This window comes from Miniopterus schreibersii, assembly GCF_964146895.1.
Source record: "Miniopterus schreibersii genome assembly, chromosome: 18".
Lineage (NCBI taxonomy): Eukaryota > Metazoa > Chordata > Mammalia > Chiroptera > Miniopteridae > Miniopterus > Miniopterus schreibersii.
The window spans coordinates 5,208,151-5,228,465 of NC_138121.1; the positions used below are offsets into that span (position 1 = coordinate 5,208,151).

A 20,315-nucleotide genomic window follows, 5' to 3' on the forward strand; every position below is an offset into this window, starting at 1 on the left:
TCCATCTGGTGGCAGGTGTCATCTGTCTGGAGACAATTCCCAGGTCTACATCTTCCTGGGAAAAGGTGGGCCCAGGAGACCTCAGATGTGAGAAGAGGAATCTCTCCAGAGGGCCCAGGCCAGGCAGGGCAGCCTGAATGGGACTCAGTCTTCACCTCTGAGGGAAGAGAGGGAGTGGTGGGAATACCTTTGATCTTCCTTGGTGGGTCGTTGTGTGATGTAAGATCCAAAGTTAGGCCTACTGTGAAAGGGGCCTGCCTGCCCCTGGACTGTGAGGCCAAGGGCAGGGCGGCAGCAGGAGCCTCAGGAAGTACTTGCTGACAGATCGGCAGAGGAAAGGAGTTTCTTGCAGCTTCCGCTCTGACCCGGCCTTGCTGGCCCACCCTTCACTTAGTCTCTGTGTGTACAGTGTTTCTGATGGAAGTTCTCCATCCCAAGCAGGACTCTCCCTCATGAGCCTGCTGTGACAGGTGGACACGGGGGCTGGTCAGCTCCAGGGCTCCCCAGAGATATGGGAAATGAGAGGGGGATGGGGTGGGACTTTGGGATCCCCTAATGAAGTGGTCACCCTAATCTTAGCAACTTTGGCACCATCTTGAGACAAGCTGACTTATAATAATGACTTTATTTTAACATATTTAATTACAGACATAAAATAGCTGGGGAAGGGGGTGAGCCCCAGCCTAGCCCACCCCAGGGCTGCCAGGAGGGGGTGTAGGCGAGGCCTCCCTGATGACCCTCCTTCCAGGGTCTTCCTATGGCGGGGCCCTATTGCTTTAGCGGGGGAGGGGCCATGCAAATGGAGTGGGGAAGCCTCTGGGCCCCACCCCTGTCCACTGCTGGCCTCCCTCCAAAATGCCCGGACAGAGCCCCAACCCAGCCTCTCCACCTCCTCCTTTGTCCAGGGAGCAGACCCTCTGGCCAGCCCCCCCACCCCCTCTGCAAACCTAAAAGGGAATAAATACAAACTTTAAAAAGCAAAAGGGGGTCCAATGTTGCCCTGAGCAGGGCCTGGGGTCCGGCGGGGCGGGGACCCTGCTGCACGGGCCTCACATCATCCCCAGCTGCAGCAGCGTGCTGGCATAGGCCATGGGCTTGACGTCGGGATGAGGCTGTGAATGCCAGGGTAGAGACAGAGGTGGGCCAGCTTTAGGGGCACCTCTGAGCACCAGATGCAGATACCCACCTGTTCCCCCAGCTGTCATGCAGTTTTCTGCTCCCCCCACCCAGCCTCAGTCACTTCCTTCCCAGGCTGGCGGAGGACAGGGTGACTCACCACTGCTGTGAACTGGTGGAACTGGGGCCGCAGGTCAGAGCCCCGGAGGTGAATATAGGAGGCTTTGTTCCCCATCTGGTCACTGTGGGGACAGGAGCAGAGTGAACAGTCAGGGGCTGGGTGATAGAGAAGGGCTGGGTAGAGAGGAAAGCAAGGGAGCTACAGGTGGGGGGACAGAGAGAAGACCCAGGCAGCTGGGTGGCAGAAAGGGTGAGAAAAGCAGGAGATGGAAGGCAGAGTCCATGGCAGACACTGATGGACACAGAGATGTTGAGTCAAGGACACAGAGGACTGATAGGAGTGGGAGACAGAGAGGAATCCAGGCGAAAGAAGAAGGGGGCTCAAGGAGGAGGGACGCAGGATGGGCAGGGGGCAACTGCAGCCCCACAGAGGCAGGACTCTTGCCAAGTCCTAGGCTCTCATCTGACCACGCCTGGCTCTCACTCCAGGAGACAGGGGACAGAGGAATGTGGTGACTGGCCCTCGAGGTTGGAATTGGCCTAGTCCAGCGCACAGGCAACTCGGCAGGACAAGGGGCCTGGTTTTCAACTAAAACATGGCAAGGGACAGGGAATGTGAAGGAGACTGAAAACATGGCCCTTGTGTGGGTCCTGCTTGAAGAAATAAACTGCAAAGAGACGTTTATGAGACAAGGGGCACTGGCGGGGGTCAGTGGCCTCTAAGGTCTGACAGTGGTACTGTGGTTCTGTGTAGAAAAGTGCTTCCAGAAACACTGGGCTTTCAATGGATAGAAGAGGGGGCTGCTTTAAAACAGCCCCGGGTGGGGGCATGGCGGGGGGTGTGTGTGCTAGAGAGTGGCCTGAGTTGGTACTGTTGAACCTGGGTGATGGGCATGTGGGCGTTCATTATACTATCTTACCTATTCCTATGTACCTTTGGAATTTTCTATCATAAAAAGTAAAAATCAGTGGGCTGGGGAGAGAGGCTTGGATGTGTGAAGGTGATGGGGACGCACCAGTAGTTGGGGGCAGAGAAGACAGTGACACAGCGGCCACCGTGTGCCACCTCATAGCCCTCAGCCTTGACCTCGTGGCTACGGATGATGTAGTCCAGGTGGTTCTCCTCCAGGAAGGCCTTGGTGACATCGGGCCCAAACTGGCAGCTCACACCCCGCTTACTGACCGAGCGTCCATTCTGGGGATACAGGAAGCTTAGGGTCTATCCACCCCCTAAGCCCCTGCCCACACCCACCATCCATGGCCCCTGGGCAAACTGACCTGTGGCTGTGGGTCTGACCAGAGCAGGTCACACATGGGACCTGGAGAAGAGGTAGAGAGGAACATCAGGGGCTGGCCCTCCAGTCTGGAGTGTGAACTCACAGACCACCTCCCAGCCCAGCCCACGGCACAGCATGGTGGGGCTGGGCAGGGGGTATCCACTGAGAAGTGGGTGTGGGACTCGAAGGATGTGGTTCTGAGCCGGTTGCAAGCTTCCCTGATGACCTCCCCTCCCCTCCAGACCCATTTCTAGCCATTTTGGCCTTACAGCCAGGAGCCTTAACATGGCAATTCAGATCCGGTTCCTTTCCTGCTCAAGGCCTTCCATGACCCCACTGTCTGGGGAACAAAGACCAAGCTCCTCACCCAGGCCTGAGGCTCCATGGCCCCATCAACCCCCTTAAAGCACTTCCCTGCTCACCACAAAACTGGCCTCCTGGCTGTCCCTCCCACCTACCAAGCTTCCCCCTGCCTTGGGACCCCTGTGCTTGTTCTTCTGCATGGCGGGTCCCCCCTCTCCTTTCGTGTCAGCTGCAATGTGGCATTCCCAGAGAGGCCTCCTGACTGCTGGCACACCGCTCTACCCATGCCCTCCATAACACTTCCCAGAGGTGTGTGGGTGTGAGCATGTGTACAGGGGTGGATACTCTGCTGTCTGCCCCAGTCACTAGAAGAGGAGCCCCACTACATCACTCCAGGGACTGGGAGCTGAGCTCACAAATAAACAAATGACTCAGGTGTGCTCTGGGCCTGGTCACTAATGCTCCCTCGCCAGCATGGCCCCATGAGGAAGGTGCACTGACTCGAGCTGCAGTTAAGGAAAACGAAGCTCAGGCCTGCTGTCCTTGCCAAGGGCACAAACCTCATCCGAGGCAGGGCCCTGGTCACAGCAGCTCTGATCTGAGCTCAGGCTGCTCCTCTGCTGCAGACACCGAGGCCCCCAAGGGAAAAGGCTGCCACCCGGCCCGCCCAGTCACCTGAATCTGGGGGCTGCCGATTCCGCTCGATCTTCCTGATATCGTCCAGGGTGACACCGTCTTCACTGAACAAGCCCCCATGCATGATCTGGGGTTTAAGTTGGGGACAGCAGTGTGAAGGGAGGTGCCAGACATATCCCAACCCCCAACTCGCATCACCAGCACGTCTGCCCATGTGTGGCTATGGGTGGCGGGTAGGGAAGGGAGCCCATGGGTTCTGGCTGCCGTCCTCACCAGCACTTTGCCATTGATGCACTGGGCCAGAGGGAGCCACTCAAACACCTCGCTGAAGAGCTCGTACATCTGGGCTGTATACTTGGCCTTCACCTCGCCCTCAAAGCCATAGATCTGGTTCATGTTGTCCGTCTCATGGTTGCCTGGCCAATTGCAGGACAAAGAGAAACCTCAGCCCCTGCCCCATACCCAGGAGCCCTTAGCCTCAGGCTAAGGGGCCCAGGGAGGCTTTCGTAATAGCCCCAAGCTAATGACCCTCATGCATCAGCTCCTTGGCCCCTCATAGAAATTGACGAGGTGTAGACGCTCTTAACCCACTTTCTGGAGGGGCACTCGGGCTGAGAAGCACACCTGAGCACGTGGCCAGGAGGCCAGGCCTGTAGTAATGGCCATGGGAGTGGCTGATGTCTCTTCTCAGTCTTGCAGCCACATCCAAAGCTGAGCTCATCTCCGGGCCCACACCCTGCCTTTTCAGTCTCCCATCTGTCAGTGGCAGCCACAGACCTCCAGGTCCTCCAGCCAAAACCACTGCGCTACCCCACCCCTACCCACGGCCCAGCGCCATGTCTCCCTTCTCCCACCCTTGGTTCTTGGTCTGTTCACCACACAGAGGCCCAAGGGAGCCTGTTAACACCAGAGTCAGCCCCTGACCATCCTCTGCTCAGAGCCCTCCCATGACCAAGTCCTCCTCAAGGCTCACAGAGCTCCATTTGTGTGATGCCACCGTGTGGCACACAACCTGCCCTACCTTACAGGGCAGCCCTGTGTGTTATCTCCACAACACACAACGTACACAGCTGCTGCTAGCCTCCCTGCTTCACAGAGGAGACGCTGGAGGCTCACACAGGAGAAAGTGAGTGTTTTGCCCGCGCCCACACTGATTCGACCCTGCCGCCTCCCAGCTCACCTCGAAGTAGGTGAAAGTGATCTGGGTACAGGAGCTTAAAGCCGAAAAGGGTGAGGATCACTTCTACGGAGAAAGAGCCGCGGTCCACAAAGTCGCCATTAAATATCTGCCCTGCTAAGGAAAACAAGGAGGGGGGCACTCCTGCCCGTCTCTCCACGCTCATGGCTCATCAGCACCTCCCTAGGAACGAGGAGGTCAGCAGGGCTCAGGGAATCTGGGCATTAGTCTCTCCTCACTGTGTGGCCCTGGCCCAGCAGCTTGGCCTCTCTGAGCCTTAGTAGGATGTACTGAGGTCCCCAACCTCATCTGCTTCTCAGGGAAACTGATGGTGGAGAGGCAGACACTAGGTGTCCAGCCTGCTTCAACTCTCTGCAAATACAGACCCAAAGCCACAGGGAGAAGGGACACAGACCCTTCCACCCAACATGCACAGGCCCGGTGGACCTAAGAAAGTGGCCATCTATCAAGCAGTTAGCATTACATGTAAATACTTACACAGCACTGCCTGGGGGCCCCTGAGTACTTCATACACACTAACCCCGTAACTCCTCTCAACAACCCCAGGCGGGCCCTGTTATCACCCCCACTTTGCCAATGAGGAAACTGAGGCACTGGCAGGGGAAGCAAGTTGCTACAGCCACACAGCTAAGAGGTGACAAAGCCAAGAGGGCACCCAGCGTGGGCAGTGCCAGGTGTTGTATAAGATCTTGTCGAAGCCCCGTTTCAAAATGAAAAGAAGCTGGGGCCCAGAGAGATGGAGCCACATGTCCCAGTCACACAGTATGTGGGATTGGCCCTGGCCTGTGCACCACCCACATCCCGGTTCCAGTGCTGAGGAGTGTATCTCCCTTCGCAGGCGTCTCCCTTCCCAGAGCCCGGCCTTTTTCTCTGCGGGGGGCTCCTCTCCCAAATCCAGGTTGGGGGGTGGTTTGCTCTTCTGAGGAAGGATACATAGGGGTTGGTCTCTGAGGGTAAACCGTTGAGCTCAAATATGTTGAGAAGGTCATAGAACTGGCCATGGGTGTCCCCGCACACTGTAATCTTCTCTGTCTGGAAGAAAAGAGGCCACCGGAGAGGGAGGGGCCCAGAGAGAGACGTGGGGAGGGGGGCAGGGAGGAGGGCAGGGGCAAGAGGTCATGGCAGACCGAGAAGAACCATGCAAAGACACAGGCAGGGGACACAGACATGAAGAGGTATAGAACAGAGATGGACAGAAGAGGGACATCCAGGGGGACAGACAAGGGGTGGAGGGAGAGGGAAGGCAGACCAAGCCAGGTGGGTCTGTGAGTTTCTGAGCTCCTTGGCCTCTCCCCAGCCAGGGAGCCCCCACCCCTGGCCCACCCACACACTGCCCCTCAGCGCGCACCTCTTTAAGCGTGGTCTCCACGAGTGTGCTCAGCTTGGAGAGGACCTCTTTGACCTGAACCAGAATCTGGAAGGCAGGGCAGGCTGTGAGTGGGACTGGCTGGGGGGCCTGCCCTTCCAACGCCCCCAGCCTCCAGACAGCCTGGACTAGACTAGGAGACCTGCTGCCTTGAGGTGGAGGGAGAGGTGGGGAGAGGAGAGGAATAGGCAGGGGAGGCCCAGACAAGTGGATGCTGGCTGGGGCCAGAGGTGTCCCCCAAACTGTGACCTAAGTGGCCTTTAAACATCACGGCATTTAAACATCAGAGGTATTTCACATGAAAATCGAGATTCTTGGTTTCTCTTAAAATAATCAGCATCATGAAACACATGGATGAATCCAGATGTGGCACATTTTATAAAACAACTAGCTTGGACGCGGCTAAATGTTAGTGTCACATAAGAGCCTCCCCCAAAAGGCGCAAGGCTGTTCTAAATGAAAGTAAAGGCAGGCATATGCAATACTCAATCCTCCAATGCATTCTGGATTTTAAAGAAACGGCTGAAAAGGATGTTTGGGGGGAACTGGGAACATTTAAGTATTTGTCTAGAAATGCAGATAACATTAGTTTTTACTAACTGAAGATGACCTTGACAAGTCATGTATACTTGACAATGTTTTCAGACTTCACTGACGGTCTGTGGACTGTGCATTAGTCAGTAGTATTGTATCAATGCTAAATTTCTAAGGTGCGACCACTAAACTAGTCATGCAGGAGGATGTCCTGTTTTTAGGAGATGCAGGTGCAACATCTCCTTGAATGGTTCAGAAAAGAAAACATTAACAGTTGGTGAATCTTGGTGAAGGGTGTTTACTGTTCTTCTGACTTCTCGGCAGGTTTGACGATTTTCAAAATAAAAAGATGGGGGAAAATTAAGTGTTAAAAGTAAATGTCCCCTCTGGTCAGAACCTATTAAGTTATAAAAGACTGTCACGGTCACCCTAATGAGGAGAATAAGCCAAAATTCCAACAAAATCAAATTTAAAAAAATGAAACATCTGAGAGCCGAGGATACAAAGAAACCTAAATCAACCCAACTGCAGACAGCGCCAGGCCCTTCCTTGGGAGAGGAGACATGACCACTTTCACCCTGGTCTCCTGGCAGCGCGGCAGGAGGGTAAGTCCGCCACAGCTGGGCGAGGGGGGCAGAATGTTCCTGCCGGGCATGGGCTGGTGTGACAGATGAGAGCCCCAAGGAGCTCCAGCTGCAGGCCTCTGCTCCCACCTGCCAACTCTCTCACTGCTGTCACAATAGGCAAGGCACAGGGCAGCATGGTGGAGACTTTCTGAGGCACAAAAGTAGGGGGCGAGACTGGAGAGCATAGAACTCCCCAGCAACCCGAAACTCTGGCAGTGCGTCTGTGAATCGGAGCTCTCCAGTTCCCAAAGCTGGAGACCTTACAACATAATGACATCGCTGCCATCCCAAGCCTGGCTGCAGGAGACCCTGATTCCACTCTGAAAACACTTAAAGCCAGCGGTGAACTTAATCCAGCCACAGCTGCCCAGACTGCACGTGAGACTGACAGCCCTCGCACCAGCAGCCTGGCAGAGGCAGTCCTGCTGATTTCTGCCGAGAAGGTTCACCTCAGTCTCTTCCACAGAATGTCGGGCACAGTAAAAAACTGACACATGAAGAACAGACAGCAGCAGCAGACCCAGAGATCTCCCAGCTGGTGGAATTACCAGGCAGACTTTACAATAACCCTGATAAATGTGTTAAAGCACCTAGTGGGAAAGGGAGACAACATGCGCAAACATATGGGGCAGAGAGATAAAAACTATTTTAAAAAGAACTGAATGGAAATGCTAAAAATAAAATACAGTATCAGAAATAAAGAATTCATGACGCCAGGTACACGGCCAGCTCAGCAAGTGTTAAGCTACTATTACCATCCCTCTCCTCCACCTGCCCTTTGTGGCTGGGTTTCAGCAGCCAGCGCTGCGATGCTATCCGGGGGTCACATGTATGTGTGGCACCTAATAGATGAGTTACCTGATACGCGCATTTCCGGTGCAATTTCTTCTGGTCCTTGTACCACTGCATGAGCTCCTTCATGAAGGTGATTGTCACCTTGCCGTCCTCAAGCTTGGGCCCGCTGTACTCGTCCTCAATAGCTGGTGTGTGAATGGGGGAATGAGTCAGTGGCGAGAGCCATGGTGAGGATGGAAGGGGGCCTGGCTCCCAGGCATGGGGCAGACATGGCTCTGGACACTCAGGTTAAGATGCGATGGAGTGAGAAAGGATTCCACTTCCCAGCCAGGTCCCCCCATGTCCACTCCTCCCATTCATGTAAGCTCAGAGGCCCTTTCTCTGACCTCCCTGTCTAGTGTGCCCCCTCTCCCCTCTGCCTACTTGATTTTATAGCCTTAAAACTATTAATTCATTAGTTGACTAATCATCTCTCTCCTCACTAGAACATTAGCTCCATGAGGCAGCCGTAACCTCAGTGCCTAGAACAGTGTCTGGCACATAGTAGGTGCTCAGTAATTATCTGCAGCATGAATGAATGAATGATCTGAGTGCCTAGAAGACCTAGAGACAAACCAGACACAGGAGGCCCATGAGGGGTGAGTGCTACTGCCAGGGAGCTAGGCCCAGGCAGGAGGAGAGGCTCAGCCACATCTCCCAAACTGGGGAACTCAAGCCCCGAATCTGGACTATGGAATCCCCAGGAAGGCAGGTAGGGAAGCAATAGAGAGCAACCCGGGGACAGGGATCAGAGGCTACACCTGAACCCCATCTCCCCACCCCAGTGTGCACAGGGAATGGAGAGGCCCATGCAAAAATGTGGAATGTTCTGGGCTGGATATGGCAGAAACCCGGGCCCGACTCACTCATGCTCTCAATGTCCAGTGAGTCCACGACTGAGCGCTTATGCTCGTCGCCAGCGATGGCCCGTTCAAAGGCCTTCTGCTTCACGATCTTGTTGCACTCCTGGTATTTCATTTTGGCATCTTTGTCGTGGGGCTTCACCTTCACCACCTGGGCAGGCAGGGGGCAGAGGGAGGGAGGGAAAGAAGGGAGAAGGGGAGAGGGAGGGAGGGAGCGGGCATCAAGGCTCAGATCAAGACAGGGGCAGAGAGCAGTCAGGAGGCGGGGACACCACAGCTGCCCACAGTCTGCCTGGCCTTGGGCTCCATGAATGACAAAGCCAGACTGCCCAGGCCATAATGTACTGGTGGTGCAACCCTGGACACCTCTCCCCTCCAGGCCTTGATTTCTGCATCCCCAAACTAGACCACACAGGGCTGCTGTGAGGGGTAAATGGTAATCTGCATGGGTGCTCTTAATAAATCTTCACTCTGTTGTTAAAACCGCCCCATCTGAGGAGCACGTGTTCAGCTTCGGGTTCCTCATCGGAACCAGAGCTGGCCGAGGCACATTTTACTGCTATTATTATTGTCAATGTCAAGGTGGATGGGACTGAGAGGAAAGGATGTGCTGGGTCTAAAGTCATGATTAATGACCCAGACTCCTCCGAAGGGCCAATGACTTGCTGGATGACCCAGATTCCCTGAACCTCAGTTTCTTCATCTATAAAACAAGGGAGATAACAGGCTCCACCTGCCAGGGCTGCTGGGAATAAGTAATGAATCCAGGACTTGGCAGGCACAGCCAGTGCTGAGTGGTATCATGTTTCTTGGTCGACCTTGGGCTGTTGGAGAGACCCAGGACAAATGAGTTCCCTCAGTTCCTCTTCTGAAGGGAAGCAGGCCACAGATCCAGGCTGCCTGGGTTCAAACCCCAGCTCCGCCAATCATCAGTTGAGCAACCTTAGGCAAGTGAGTGTGCTTCTCTGTGGTTAGGTGGGAGTGGTAGGAGTACCTACCTCCGAGAGCTACTGTGAGGACTGAATGAGCGAACACTGCAGTGTGCGCAGGGTGCTAAGCCAGAATCAACCCTGAATAAGTGTTAGCTACTCCTCAGGGCCCCTTTCACAGGCTGCTGTGCTGATTAAACCAGCTCAGTTGCAAAAAGAACATGCCTTTGCTTTGGGATGCAGTAAGTTCTCAGTAAAAGAGCCCATCCATCCCCTCCTCTCTCCACCTTCTACCCGCCTTCCTACAAACTCTGATAATCCAAGCTCAGAAGCAGAGAGGGCTGGATTCAAATCCCTGCTCTGCCACTTGCTTGCTGTGTGACCTCGGACAAGTGACTTCACCCCTCTGAGTCTAGGACAGTTAGTTATCTGTGTTACTGTCACTATTATGAGTGGCCCCCACAGCTCCTGTGTGGGGGGCAGAGAGGGGCAGTGATGCTCCCTGGTGGAAGGCCTGGCAGAGTAAATCAGAAGCCAGTGCAAAGGCTCACTGACGAACCCCTGAGGGTCAGTGCAGCTCATCCACCCCGGGAATGGCTGTGGAGACCAGGCATGTGGCAGAAAGCTAGGTTGCGGCTGGCTTCCTCCCTGTCTGGACAGGCTCAGGCTAGGGCACCCTGCCAGGCAGCTCCACCTGGGGTATGGGTGTGGTGCAAGGCTTGGGAAAGAGGCAAAATCAGACATCCCTGGAGTCCTTCCCAACGGAGAGAGGTTATGAGTCCACACCCCGGGACAAAGTCCAAACCAACACCTGGCCTGGGTCGCGAGAATCTGCTTTCTGTTTGCCCAGCACTGCCCAGCCAGACCAAACTCCCAAGTCCCTGCATGCACCACCTCCTCTCATCCCCGGGCCCTGTACAGGCTACCCGTGGCCCAGAACACCTCATTCCCACCTCTAAGTCATTTCTAGCTCCTCCTCTTCCAGGTATCCCTTTCCCCCATCACTCAGGCTGGGTCAGACACCCTCTCTGGGCTCCCACAATCCCCTGGACCTCCTGGCCAGCCCTGAGCGCTGCTGGACAGTGGCTGTCTCCCCACTGGAAGATGGCCTATGAGGGCAGTGCTGAGGCTGTATCCCAGCGGTGAATAGATGAACCACTCAGCTTTTCCTCTGAGCCAGTCTCCTGTTCTCAGCAGGCTCAGAGGCTGGGGTGGAGATGGGGACAAACCCTGACAACAGAAGAGGAGTGGGAGCAGTAATAGAAGCAGAAGCAAAAACACGGCTAATTTTCTGAGCATTTACTATGTGCCTGACATTGCTGTAAGGAATTAACTTGCTCATTTTATCCTCAAAGTAGCTCTCTGTGGTGTTATCACAATCCCATTTGATGGATGAGGAAACTGAGGCCCAGAGGGGTGTAACCAATCCAAGACGCCAGGATTCCGTTCTCTCCCTGTGTAGATTCCTGACTTCCACCACACACACTGAGATAGTTCCCCTTCCCTGCCCAATGCCACCTGTCCCCACAGCACCCTGTATGTCCTCCCGGGAGGCAATGTGGGGTAGTGGTCATGAGCACCCACTCTGGGGTCAGGCCTCCCTCAGGTTCTAGAAAGTTCAAGTCCCAACTCTGCCACTTCTGTGTGGTATGACCTTGGAGGAGGGGCTCCCCCTCTCTAGACCTGTTTCCTTTCTGTAAAAAAGACCGAACTCATGCATGAAAAGAGCTCACAACAGTCAGGCCCACAGTAAGTATGCAGATGAGGAAACTGAGGTTGAGAAAGGAAAAGCGCTTCACCCGAGAGCCCAGGTTGCTGAAAAGCTGAACTTGGGCTTGTTCAACCAAGGTCACATCTTAGCTCCGCCTCTAAGGATGCCTAGATCTAAGAGAGGGGCCCTGGGAACACCCTCCATGAAATTGGCATATCACAGGCAGCTCTGGAGGGTAGGAGGTAGAGACTCTGGATGGGGAGCTGCCCCAGGGCCTGGCTCCTCTGCCCTAAACCTAGAGAGCCTGATGAAATATGTCATAATGGAGAAGGCTGACCAGCCTGCATGCATGTGGGTGACTGGCTGATGGTGGGCCAGACCCAGGCCCAGGCAAGCAAGGATCCCAGGCTCACATGGGGACTCCCCAAAGCTGCTGGCAGAGCCCCCACAATTAAATGCTGGGTGTGGCCCCACCTCAGGTTGATTTGAAAAAGGATGTGGACTCCCCCACCCCCAATGACACTCACGAGGCTGGGGATAAAGTTTAGACTTGGCACACACACAGGATGGCTGGCACTGACCACCTCAGCCTCGTGGAGTGGCAGGGCTGGGCCCCAACGAGCCATGAGAAGCCCTGCTCCCTATCCCAGGAAAAGGCTTCCTTTCCTGCAACCCTGGGAGTGGTGAAGACCCTGGTCAGATCTCTTCTCATTTTCAAATGCCCCCCTCCAGGCCCAGCACCCATCTAGGACCCCCCCACCCCAATCTGGAGCCCTAGAAAAGCCCTGCCCCCATCCCACCCCACTGTCCTTCTGAGTTACTCATTACTGAGCCCTCGAGCCCCAATGACCTTTACTCACACCACTTCACCAGAGCCCACGGCCACTCCTCTCACCACTCTCCAGGCTGAGGGTACCAGGGACAGGGAGAGGTCTGACTGAGGAATGGTGTGGAAGCCCAAGCTGACAAGGACTCTGCTCTGCTGTTCCTTCCCCATCCTCCTGGGTGTTACCCCAGCACCCTCCTCCATTTTGCCCCTCAGTCTCTAAATTACCTCTCCTGCACACCTCTGCCCCCATGCTGACACAGGTGTCCTCTGGCCCAAGGCTTGGTTCAAGCTTTCACTGGGCCTAAAGTCCACCCTCTACCCGAGGCCAGTGGCCAGCAGCCAGCCCAGGAAGTCTCACCTGGATCCCTCCAACTGCAGCCTGTGGCCCAGCCTCCCTTGGCCACCCCTCCCCACACAGCAGAAGCTGCTCGGGGTATGCAGGAATGAAATGTGTGTATATTGAGGGCAGAACAGAACAAATGACCCCTGATTCTCAGGAAGCTAACTCTCTGAAGTAGGGAGACAGGGACTGACAGGAGGGCTGCCTGGGTTCAAATCCCAGCTCTGCCATCCTTCCAACTTGCCAGCTGCATGTTGGTGGGCAGGTGACTTAACCCCTCTGGGATGCAGTCTCATCTGTACAGTGGGGATGACCACAGTTCCTACCTCACAGTTCCTACCACAATTCATTCAGCCAGCTGACATGAAGGCTGAAGGTGCCTGGCATGAGGGTGTGCACTCTGTGAGTCCTTCCAACTATCCTCATTACCACTATCAGAACAATTACAGCGCTGGGAGCGGCAGATGACTGAGGGGGTCACCTCATTACAACAGCCCCCATTTGCTGTCTCTCTAGAGTACATCACCTTACTCGGTTTCCTCCCAGCGTGTGTCCTCATCTGCATGGATTCTGTTTCATGTTCAATGACACGGGTCTGTGTTTTGCCCTCCTCTGAACTATTAGCTCCACTGGAAGACAGCTGTGGCTCTCGTTCACCAACGACAACAACAATAGTAACAGCTCACTGTTACAGAACACCGACTGTGCCAGGAGCTGTTCTAAACACTCAAAAAGCAGAACCTCATTTATTCTTCACAGCAACCCCCAGAGGCAGGTCTTGCTGCTCTCCCACTTCACAGGTGTGTAAAAGAAGGCACAGAGGGCCAGGCAACTTGTCGAGGAAACCAAGAGAATAAAGGTAGAGCCGGGGTGCGAACCTGGGCAGTCTGCTCCAGGACGAGGGGCCTCCAGGGCATCTGCTGGGTGAGTGGGTGCTGAGTAACTTGTGAATGGCCTCCACCCGCCCTCCCCCTCCGGGCATGCACACCCAGGCTGTCCTTCCCCAGCTGCCCCATCGGCCCTCAGCATCCACCTGGCTCAGGAAGCTGGCCTACTCCCAGAGGCCCGGCTCACCGTCTCGTAGTCGCGCAGGGCGGCTCGGAACTTGCACAGTGCCATGTTGCTGGCAGCCCGGCGGTAGTAGCCCTTAATGTACTTCTTGTCGATCTCGATGGCCCGTGTGGCATCAGCCAGCGCGTAGCCGTAGCACTCAGTGCGCAGGTAGGCCAGGCTGCGGTTGCCATAGTAGATGGCATTGCTGGGGTTCAGCTCGATGGCCTGGCTGTAGAACTTGATTGCGTTCTCGTAGTCCTTGGCTGTAGAGAGAGAGAGAGGAGGAGGCATGAGGCAGGGCTGCCGCCACCTAGCAAGAACAGGCCCTAGGCTGGGAACAGGCCCAGTCTCCCCATTTATAGACGGGGAAACTGAGGTTCAAAGCTAAGCTCAGAAATGTGTCTTCAGCCTGCCCCTCTTTCCTGGCCCACCCTAGCACAGGCCTTGTCTCCTCAGGACCAAATTCCCAAGACCCAAGGTCATTTCCACACACCCCCATGCAACCATCAGTCCTCCAAGCCTCAGACCAGGTGAAATGTCTTCCAGGACTTCAGCAGGGTCTCACTGAATCCTCCTTACGGCCTACAGAGGACATGTTACTGAGATGTAAACCAGCAAATGTGAGTCTGCCCTGAGCCCCTCAATTGTCCAGCCCCTAAAACAAGGACACAAGCCCAAAGAGGGGGTCTAGAACAGGAAGTGGGGAAGCTACTTAGGCCTCAATAAGAAGGGGACATATCAGCCAAAACCCAAAGAAAGTGACAAACCAGACTGAAGAAGAGCATTCCTGACAGGAGCAGCAGGTGCAAAGGCCGGGGGGGGAGGGGGCACAGCGAGAAGCTGGGGCAGAGTGTGTGGGGGGGTGCAGATGAGGGCACGGAGGCTGGCAGGACAGAGCCTGAAGGCTATAGCCACAGCAGGGTCTGGACATTGATGTTCTAAGTGTTTAACGACAAGATGTGACATCTGACCAACGGAAAAAGATCAATTTTATTTAAAATGAGCTATGGCTGTGCCCTGCACTCTACGTCTTGACCCGTGGAATCCTCGCATCTCCATGGCACAAGCACCATCTGGTACTCACTTTCCAGATGAGTCATTAGGTCTTGTTCAAGGTCAAACACCCAGTCTATATTCACAGAGCCAGGCTTAAACCCCTCCCATGCAGCCATTTGACAGGCAGAAGGCCAAGGCTTGTCAGAATTGTGGAACCAAGATGTACTATGTGCCAGGTAGGGCTCTTGGTACACGAGTCCCTTCACTGAACCCTCACAACAACACAGAGGACAACTACAGTAGCCCCATTTTCCAGATGAGGGGACTGAGGCTCAGAGACGCAAAGCCCATAGTTGAAGTCACACCACAAGTGGCAAGCAGGGATTCTGAGCCAGGCCAAGACCCACATGCCCCCACTCACCCTCCATACCTGGAAGCCTCTCGGGGAGCCTGGCACAGGGGCAGGAACAGACACAGGGGCAGGTGGCCTAGGCTCTCTCCCTGACTCTGCCTCTTACTAGCTGGGAGTTCCTGGGGAATTTACATATCCCCTCTAGATTTGAGTTTCAGAGAGTCCTCTTAATACCCAGCTTAAAATGGGAATTCCTGCCCTAACTCCTGCTTTACTTTTCTCCAGCCATCTGATAAACCATCAGATTTCTTGTTTTGTTTGTTTGCTTATAATCCATCTCCCCAATTTCAATCTAAGCCCCAGGAGGGCAGGGGCCTTGTCTGTCTTACTTCTTTCTGAGTCCTTGCCCTGTCTGAGGACACAGCACCCCTCAGTCCTGCCCTCCCGGGGATCACAGTCCAGTGTGGGCTGGAGGGGTGGGGAACAACACACAGATCCATCCCCATAAAGGAATAATAGAGTGTGCTGAAGCCTGGGGGAACTAGAGGGGATGTTGGAGCCGAGACCTGTAGGGTGAGAAGGAGTGAGTCAGGTAAAGAAACAGAATGGAACAGGGCTCCAAACTCCATTAATTGTTCCAGAAGGAAGGCAGGAGGAAGGCAGGAAAGCAGGGAGGGAGGGAGGGAGGGAGGGAGGGGAGACAGACAGACAAACCAACTGAATAACCAACACTAGAGAAAGAAAAGGCCAAGTCCTAGGGAGATGGCCAGGAGCAATAAAACAATGGTTCTTTTTGTAGGCTAACACCTAGTGATCTTTCAAATGCTCATGTCCCCTCCTTCAGGAAGCCCTCCTTGACCCCCCAGGCTGGGTCAGGTACCCCTCAGGTCTTACCTATTCCAGCCCTGCCCACTCTGGATTGTCACTGTTAAGTGGTGAGTGTGTGTCCCCCAGGACTGTGAGCCCCAGGGCAGGCCCAGGACTTCCCAAAACAAGCAGGGGCAGAACCAGGCAGCCCAAGTCTGACCGACCCTCCCTGGAATGCCAGTGCCTTCGAGGACTCCTTCCAGCCTCCTGGCGGTGTTCCAGGGGCAGTCTGGCCAGCTCTCTTGTCGGGTGAGGTGTTACTTGAATGGCCGTCTGCCATGGGGCAGAAAGCTGGTGTCTGAGCCTGGCACCTAGCTCTGCAGATCCTGACCATGAGACATTGGGCAAATAACCTCACCTCTCTGAGCCTCAGGTTGATTATCTGAAATGTGGAATCACAAACAGCCCTGTCTCATGGGTGGTTGGCTAAAAAAACTCATATATGAAATGTGGCTACAGCAGACACTTGTAAAAGAAGCAAATGAGTGACTAAGCGAAACAAAGAAGAGAATGGAGCAGAGGAAATGGGAGGGGCCCCCACTTCAACATCTGCTGCATCCTGGCCCTGTTCTATGTGTTTTACAAATAGAGTACATTTAATCATCAAGACAGTCCCAGTGTAGAGATGAGGAAACTGAGGCACAGGGAGGTTAAGTCACTTGCCTAGGAGTCACACAGCAGGAAGAGGAAGAAACAAGATTTGAATCCAGGCAGCCTGAGCTCTTAACCATGTCTATAAACTCTTAGACCCAAAGGCCTCCTTGCTGGTTAAATACAACCTCTCCCATTTTACAGAAGGTGGCTGATGAGGCCCAGAAAGAAGGGACGAAAGCTGAACATCGGGGAACAGGCTCTGCTGCCAAGGCCTCTGGAATATGCCTGAGCCCAGAGGTGATCCAGCCTTGTTGGAGGAAAGGTGGGCATGGGCGGTGGACCTTCTGAACCCCCCCCTGGTGTCCCTCTTCACCCAGCAGGGGGCCAGGATGGTCAGCGTAAAGACTCTGAATGTGGGAGCCAAGCATGTGGTGAGCAAGGGGGATATCCGGGCTCTGCTGCTCACTCTGTCCTTGGGCATGTGGTTTCATTTCTGAGCCTCAGCTTCCTCTATAAAACAAACAGGGCTGCTCCTCCCTCCCTCTCAGTGCTCCAGGGAGGATTAAACAAAGTGGTGTACCTGTCACCACAGGGGCTCAGTTAAGGGAGCTGTAATTATTCTTTTTATTGTTATTCAGAGGCTAGGACTCTGCCTGCCACTGCCTGCTATACAGAGAGGGGCCTGGACCAGGAGGGGCGTTCTCCATGCCAGGACCTCTGGCTGCTTGCCCAGCCCCAGGGCTCCTGACAACTCAGATCCCAAGTCCTGGGGGGCACAGGGCACCTCCCAATTGCTCACTGTTTCCCAGAATTCTTACTTTGCCTCAGGATCAACCCCCGTACTTGCTGCTCCTTCCAAGCCCCATTTCAGGGATAACCCCAGCTTCTAGACTGGGCTTTATCCTGGACACCTCCTGATCCCTCAGCCCCCAAAGCCAGATGGTCCCCATGTTCTGTCAAGTCAGCCTCCTGACTCAAATCTCTTCTTTTCCACCCCTTCAGTGCCCCCTGCCCTGCTCTGGCCTTCATCCTCTCCTGCCCAGGTTCCTGCCCTAGTCTCCAGTCCTGCCCCTCCAGAGGGATTTCTAAAGCACACCTAACCTTGTCCTTTCCGTACTCAGAACCAGTCATGGCTCCCCAGAGTCCCCAGCAGGAAGCTCAGGCTCCTTCCTGCAGCTTCACCAAAACTAACTCCTCCTGCCTCCTACACTCCCACTCCAGCCCCACTCCCTAGCTCAGTGCCAGGCCTTTGGGCCTTTGCCATCTGCTCTTCCTGCCTGGAGCTCCCTCTTGCCTCCTCCGGGCAGCCACTCTGAAACATTTCTTGAGTCAGTTTCATCTCTCCAGCCTGGCCAGCAGCATCACCACCTTTCACCTGTCCACTATTCTAGTCTCCTTCCTGGTCTCAAGTCTGACCCTTGCATCCAATCTCCACAAGGCAGCTGGGGGATCTTTTTCAAATACTAATCAGACCATTATGCTCAGCTCTTAAAATATTCCATGGCTCCCTACCACTCCAGGATGACATCCATTCTCCATGACCCGGCTTCAGGGCTCTACCTTCCCATCTCTCACCAGTCCCACCTCCTCCTTGTCACCCCAGCCCCATCAAATTTTCCCACTCTTCTGTGCTCCCACTGAAGGCCAATTCTCCCCTAGGGCTCTAGATTCATTCCACTCCCCACCCCCTTCTCCAGGGCTTTGTTGCTGAAAGTCTCCCCTCTCTCCAATATGATTGATTCTCCCTCACATGCACCAACTCCAGTCTCTTCCATCCCTAAAAAAAGCAGCTTCCTCTCCCATTTCTCCACTCCGCTTCAGAACCAAAATACTCAAAACACTGTTAACATTTGCTGCCTCCACTTCCACACCTCCTCTTCACTCTTCAGTGCCCTCCTAGCTGGCCACCACCCCCATCATTCCCCAGACTACCATTAACATTCACGGAGCCAAATCCAATGGTCATGATCCGTGCTCACCTTGGTAGCACCTGACCCAGGGCACAGCCCACTCCTTCTGGAAGCACTCTCTTCTCTCATCTTTCCTGACACCTTTCCTGACTTTCTTTCTACTTCGCTGACCACCCCCTCCTCTGCCTTTTCCTCTTCGGTTCTAAACATTAGACTCCCTCAAGGTTCCATCCTAGACCCCTTCTCTTCCTAGATGACCTCATCCATTCCCAGTGTGTTCTATTCCATCCATAGGCAATCATGCCCCAATTCCTCTCCTCAGATCTCCACACTGGCCTATCCATCCACTCAAAGTCTCCTCTTGGATGGCTGAGTAAAATCCAAACTAGTCCTTGCAATGACTTATGAAACCCTACATGATCTGGCTCCTGCCCTAACCTCATTTGTATCAGTCTCCCCGCTAACCTGCAAAAGTTCAGGTCCACCAGTCTCCTTTCATTTCCTACCTCAGGGTCTTTGCACATGAGGCTCCACCCTCCTGGAGCACTCCTCTCCAATTCTTCTGCTCAACATTTAAGTGCCTTCTCCTCTGTAAGATCCACCCTGATCACCTACCTAATGTAGCTCCAACCCCTGCAACGCTTATTGTCTACTTCACACTCGGTTGGTGCTTTTTCCCCCCAAAGCACTCATCACAACTTCTAAGTATTTTATTAATTTGTGTACTCACTGTTTGATTCTCCTGCTAAATTACAAGCTGTATAAGGGCAGGGCTGCATCTATCTCATTCGCTGCTACATCCCCAGACTCTAGCACCGTTCTTAGCACACAGCAGGTGCTCAGCAAACATGCTGAATGAATGAATGAGCCCTCACACCTTTCTCTTTCTCAAGAACCTAAATCATACTATTCTTGGGATTCCCCCACCTCTACTCCCAGGGCCGCCCACACATCTCTTTTGCTAGTGTAACCCTATGTCTCCTACTTCCTTGCCCTCCATTCAAATGATCTACTCCTCACCCCCACGATTACCTACTCTATTGAGACTGTCCCCTCTAACCCCCACTTAATGCCACCCACCCCAGGTCTCCCCACTGGACAGCGCCATCACTCCCCTACCTCATGTCAAAACTTGGTAGCGCCCTCTTCAGGCCTTACCATGAACTAGCACCTCTCGGGGTCTCACATTTGGTAGAGCCCTCATTCCCCTCCCCCCTCCCGCCCCACACATGGTAGCGTCCTTCTCAGTCTCCCCAGTTAGTAGCATCCGCTCCGACCGCCACTTTTAGGTATCACCTTTTCTCTCAGAAGCCGCCCCTGTCGCCCCTGGGCAGCGCCATCCTGGGCTTCCCCGGGCCTCCCCACGCCTGGTCACTTGGTACTGCCGGGCCCGCGCCCAGGCTGCAGCTCCGCGTTGCCATGGTTCCGCGCGGGCCCGGCGCCCCTCGACCTGGGCAGCTGTCCAACTCCCTCGCCCCCTCCGGGCCGGGCGCACCTTTGAAGTAATCGTTGGCCTGCGTCTTAAGCTCCTCTGCCCGCTTCAGAGAGGAATCAGCCGGGGGTTCCTCTTGGGGGGGCTCAGCACACTCAGCCCGGTCGCCCTCCGCCATCGCCATGCCGCAAAGCGACCCCCACCCTGGCAACGGCCGCCAGCGGCACCCGGCCTAAACGTCGCGAAGGTGTGCCGAGTTACAGTTGCTGCTGCTGCACAAGTGTCGTAAAGCGCGGGTCCCGAAGGCTTCCTTCATGCGCCTGCGCAGGTCTCTTCGCCATAGAGCTCGTGGAGGACAAGGTGACCAGAGGGCCCTCAGACCCCTTCCTAGAATGAGCCAATGGGGAAGGCGAAAAGGGGCGCGCGGGC

The 20,315-nt window shown here is 54.7% G+C and overlaps 1 protein-coding gene across 3 annotated transcripts; it reads right to left on the reverse strand.

Moving 5' to 3' along the window:
- Positions 1 to 606: 606 nt before the first annotated feature.
- PPP5C (protein phosphatase 5 catalytic subunit) lies at positions 607 to 20,162 on the reverse strand. Of its 3 annotated transcripts, none has more exons than XR_013997582.1 (14): positions 19,950 to 20,140; positions 13,757 to 13,998; positions 8,877 to 9,024; positions 8,035 to 8,156; positions 5,999 to 6,064; positions 5,584 to 5,682; positions 4,633 to 4,738; positions 3,726 to 3,868; positions 3,492 to 3,579; positions 2,515 to 2,555; positions 2,253 to 2,431; positions 1,277 to 1,358; positions 948 to 1,112; positions 607 to 659 (listed from the first exon to the last, which is right to left on the reverse strand). XR_013997582.1 is itself a non-coding variant. In XM_081119330.1 (13 exons), the coding sequence occupies exons 1-13, from the start codon at positions 20,068 to 20,070 to the stop codon at positions 1,050 to 1,052; spliced, it is 1,500 nt and encodes a 499-aa protein (XP_080975456.1). In that variant the 5' UTR covers positions 20,071 to 20,162; the 3' UTR covers positions 607 to 1,049. The 3 variants fall into 3 exon arrangements, 1 of the variants encoding a protein (XP_080975456.1); XR_013997583.1 differs by having other exon boundaries at positions 607 to 814; positions 882 to 1,112; XM_081119330.1 differs by having other exon boundaries at positions 607 to 1,112; positions 19,950 to 20,162.
- Positions 20,163 to 20,315: the final 153 nt, after the last annotated feature.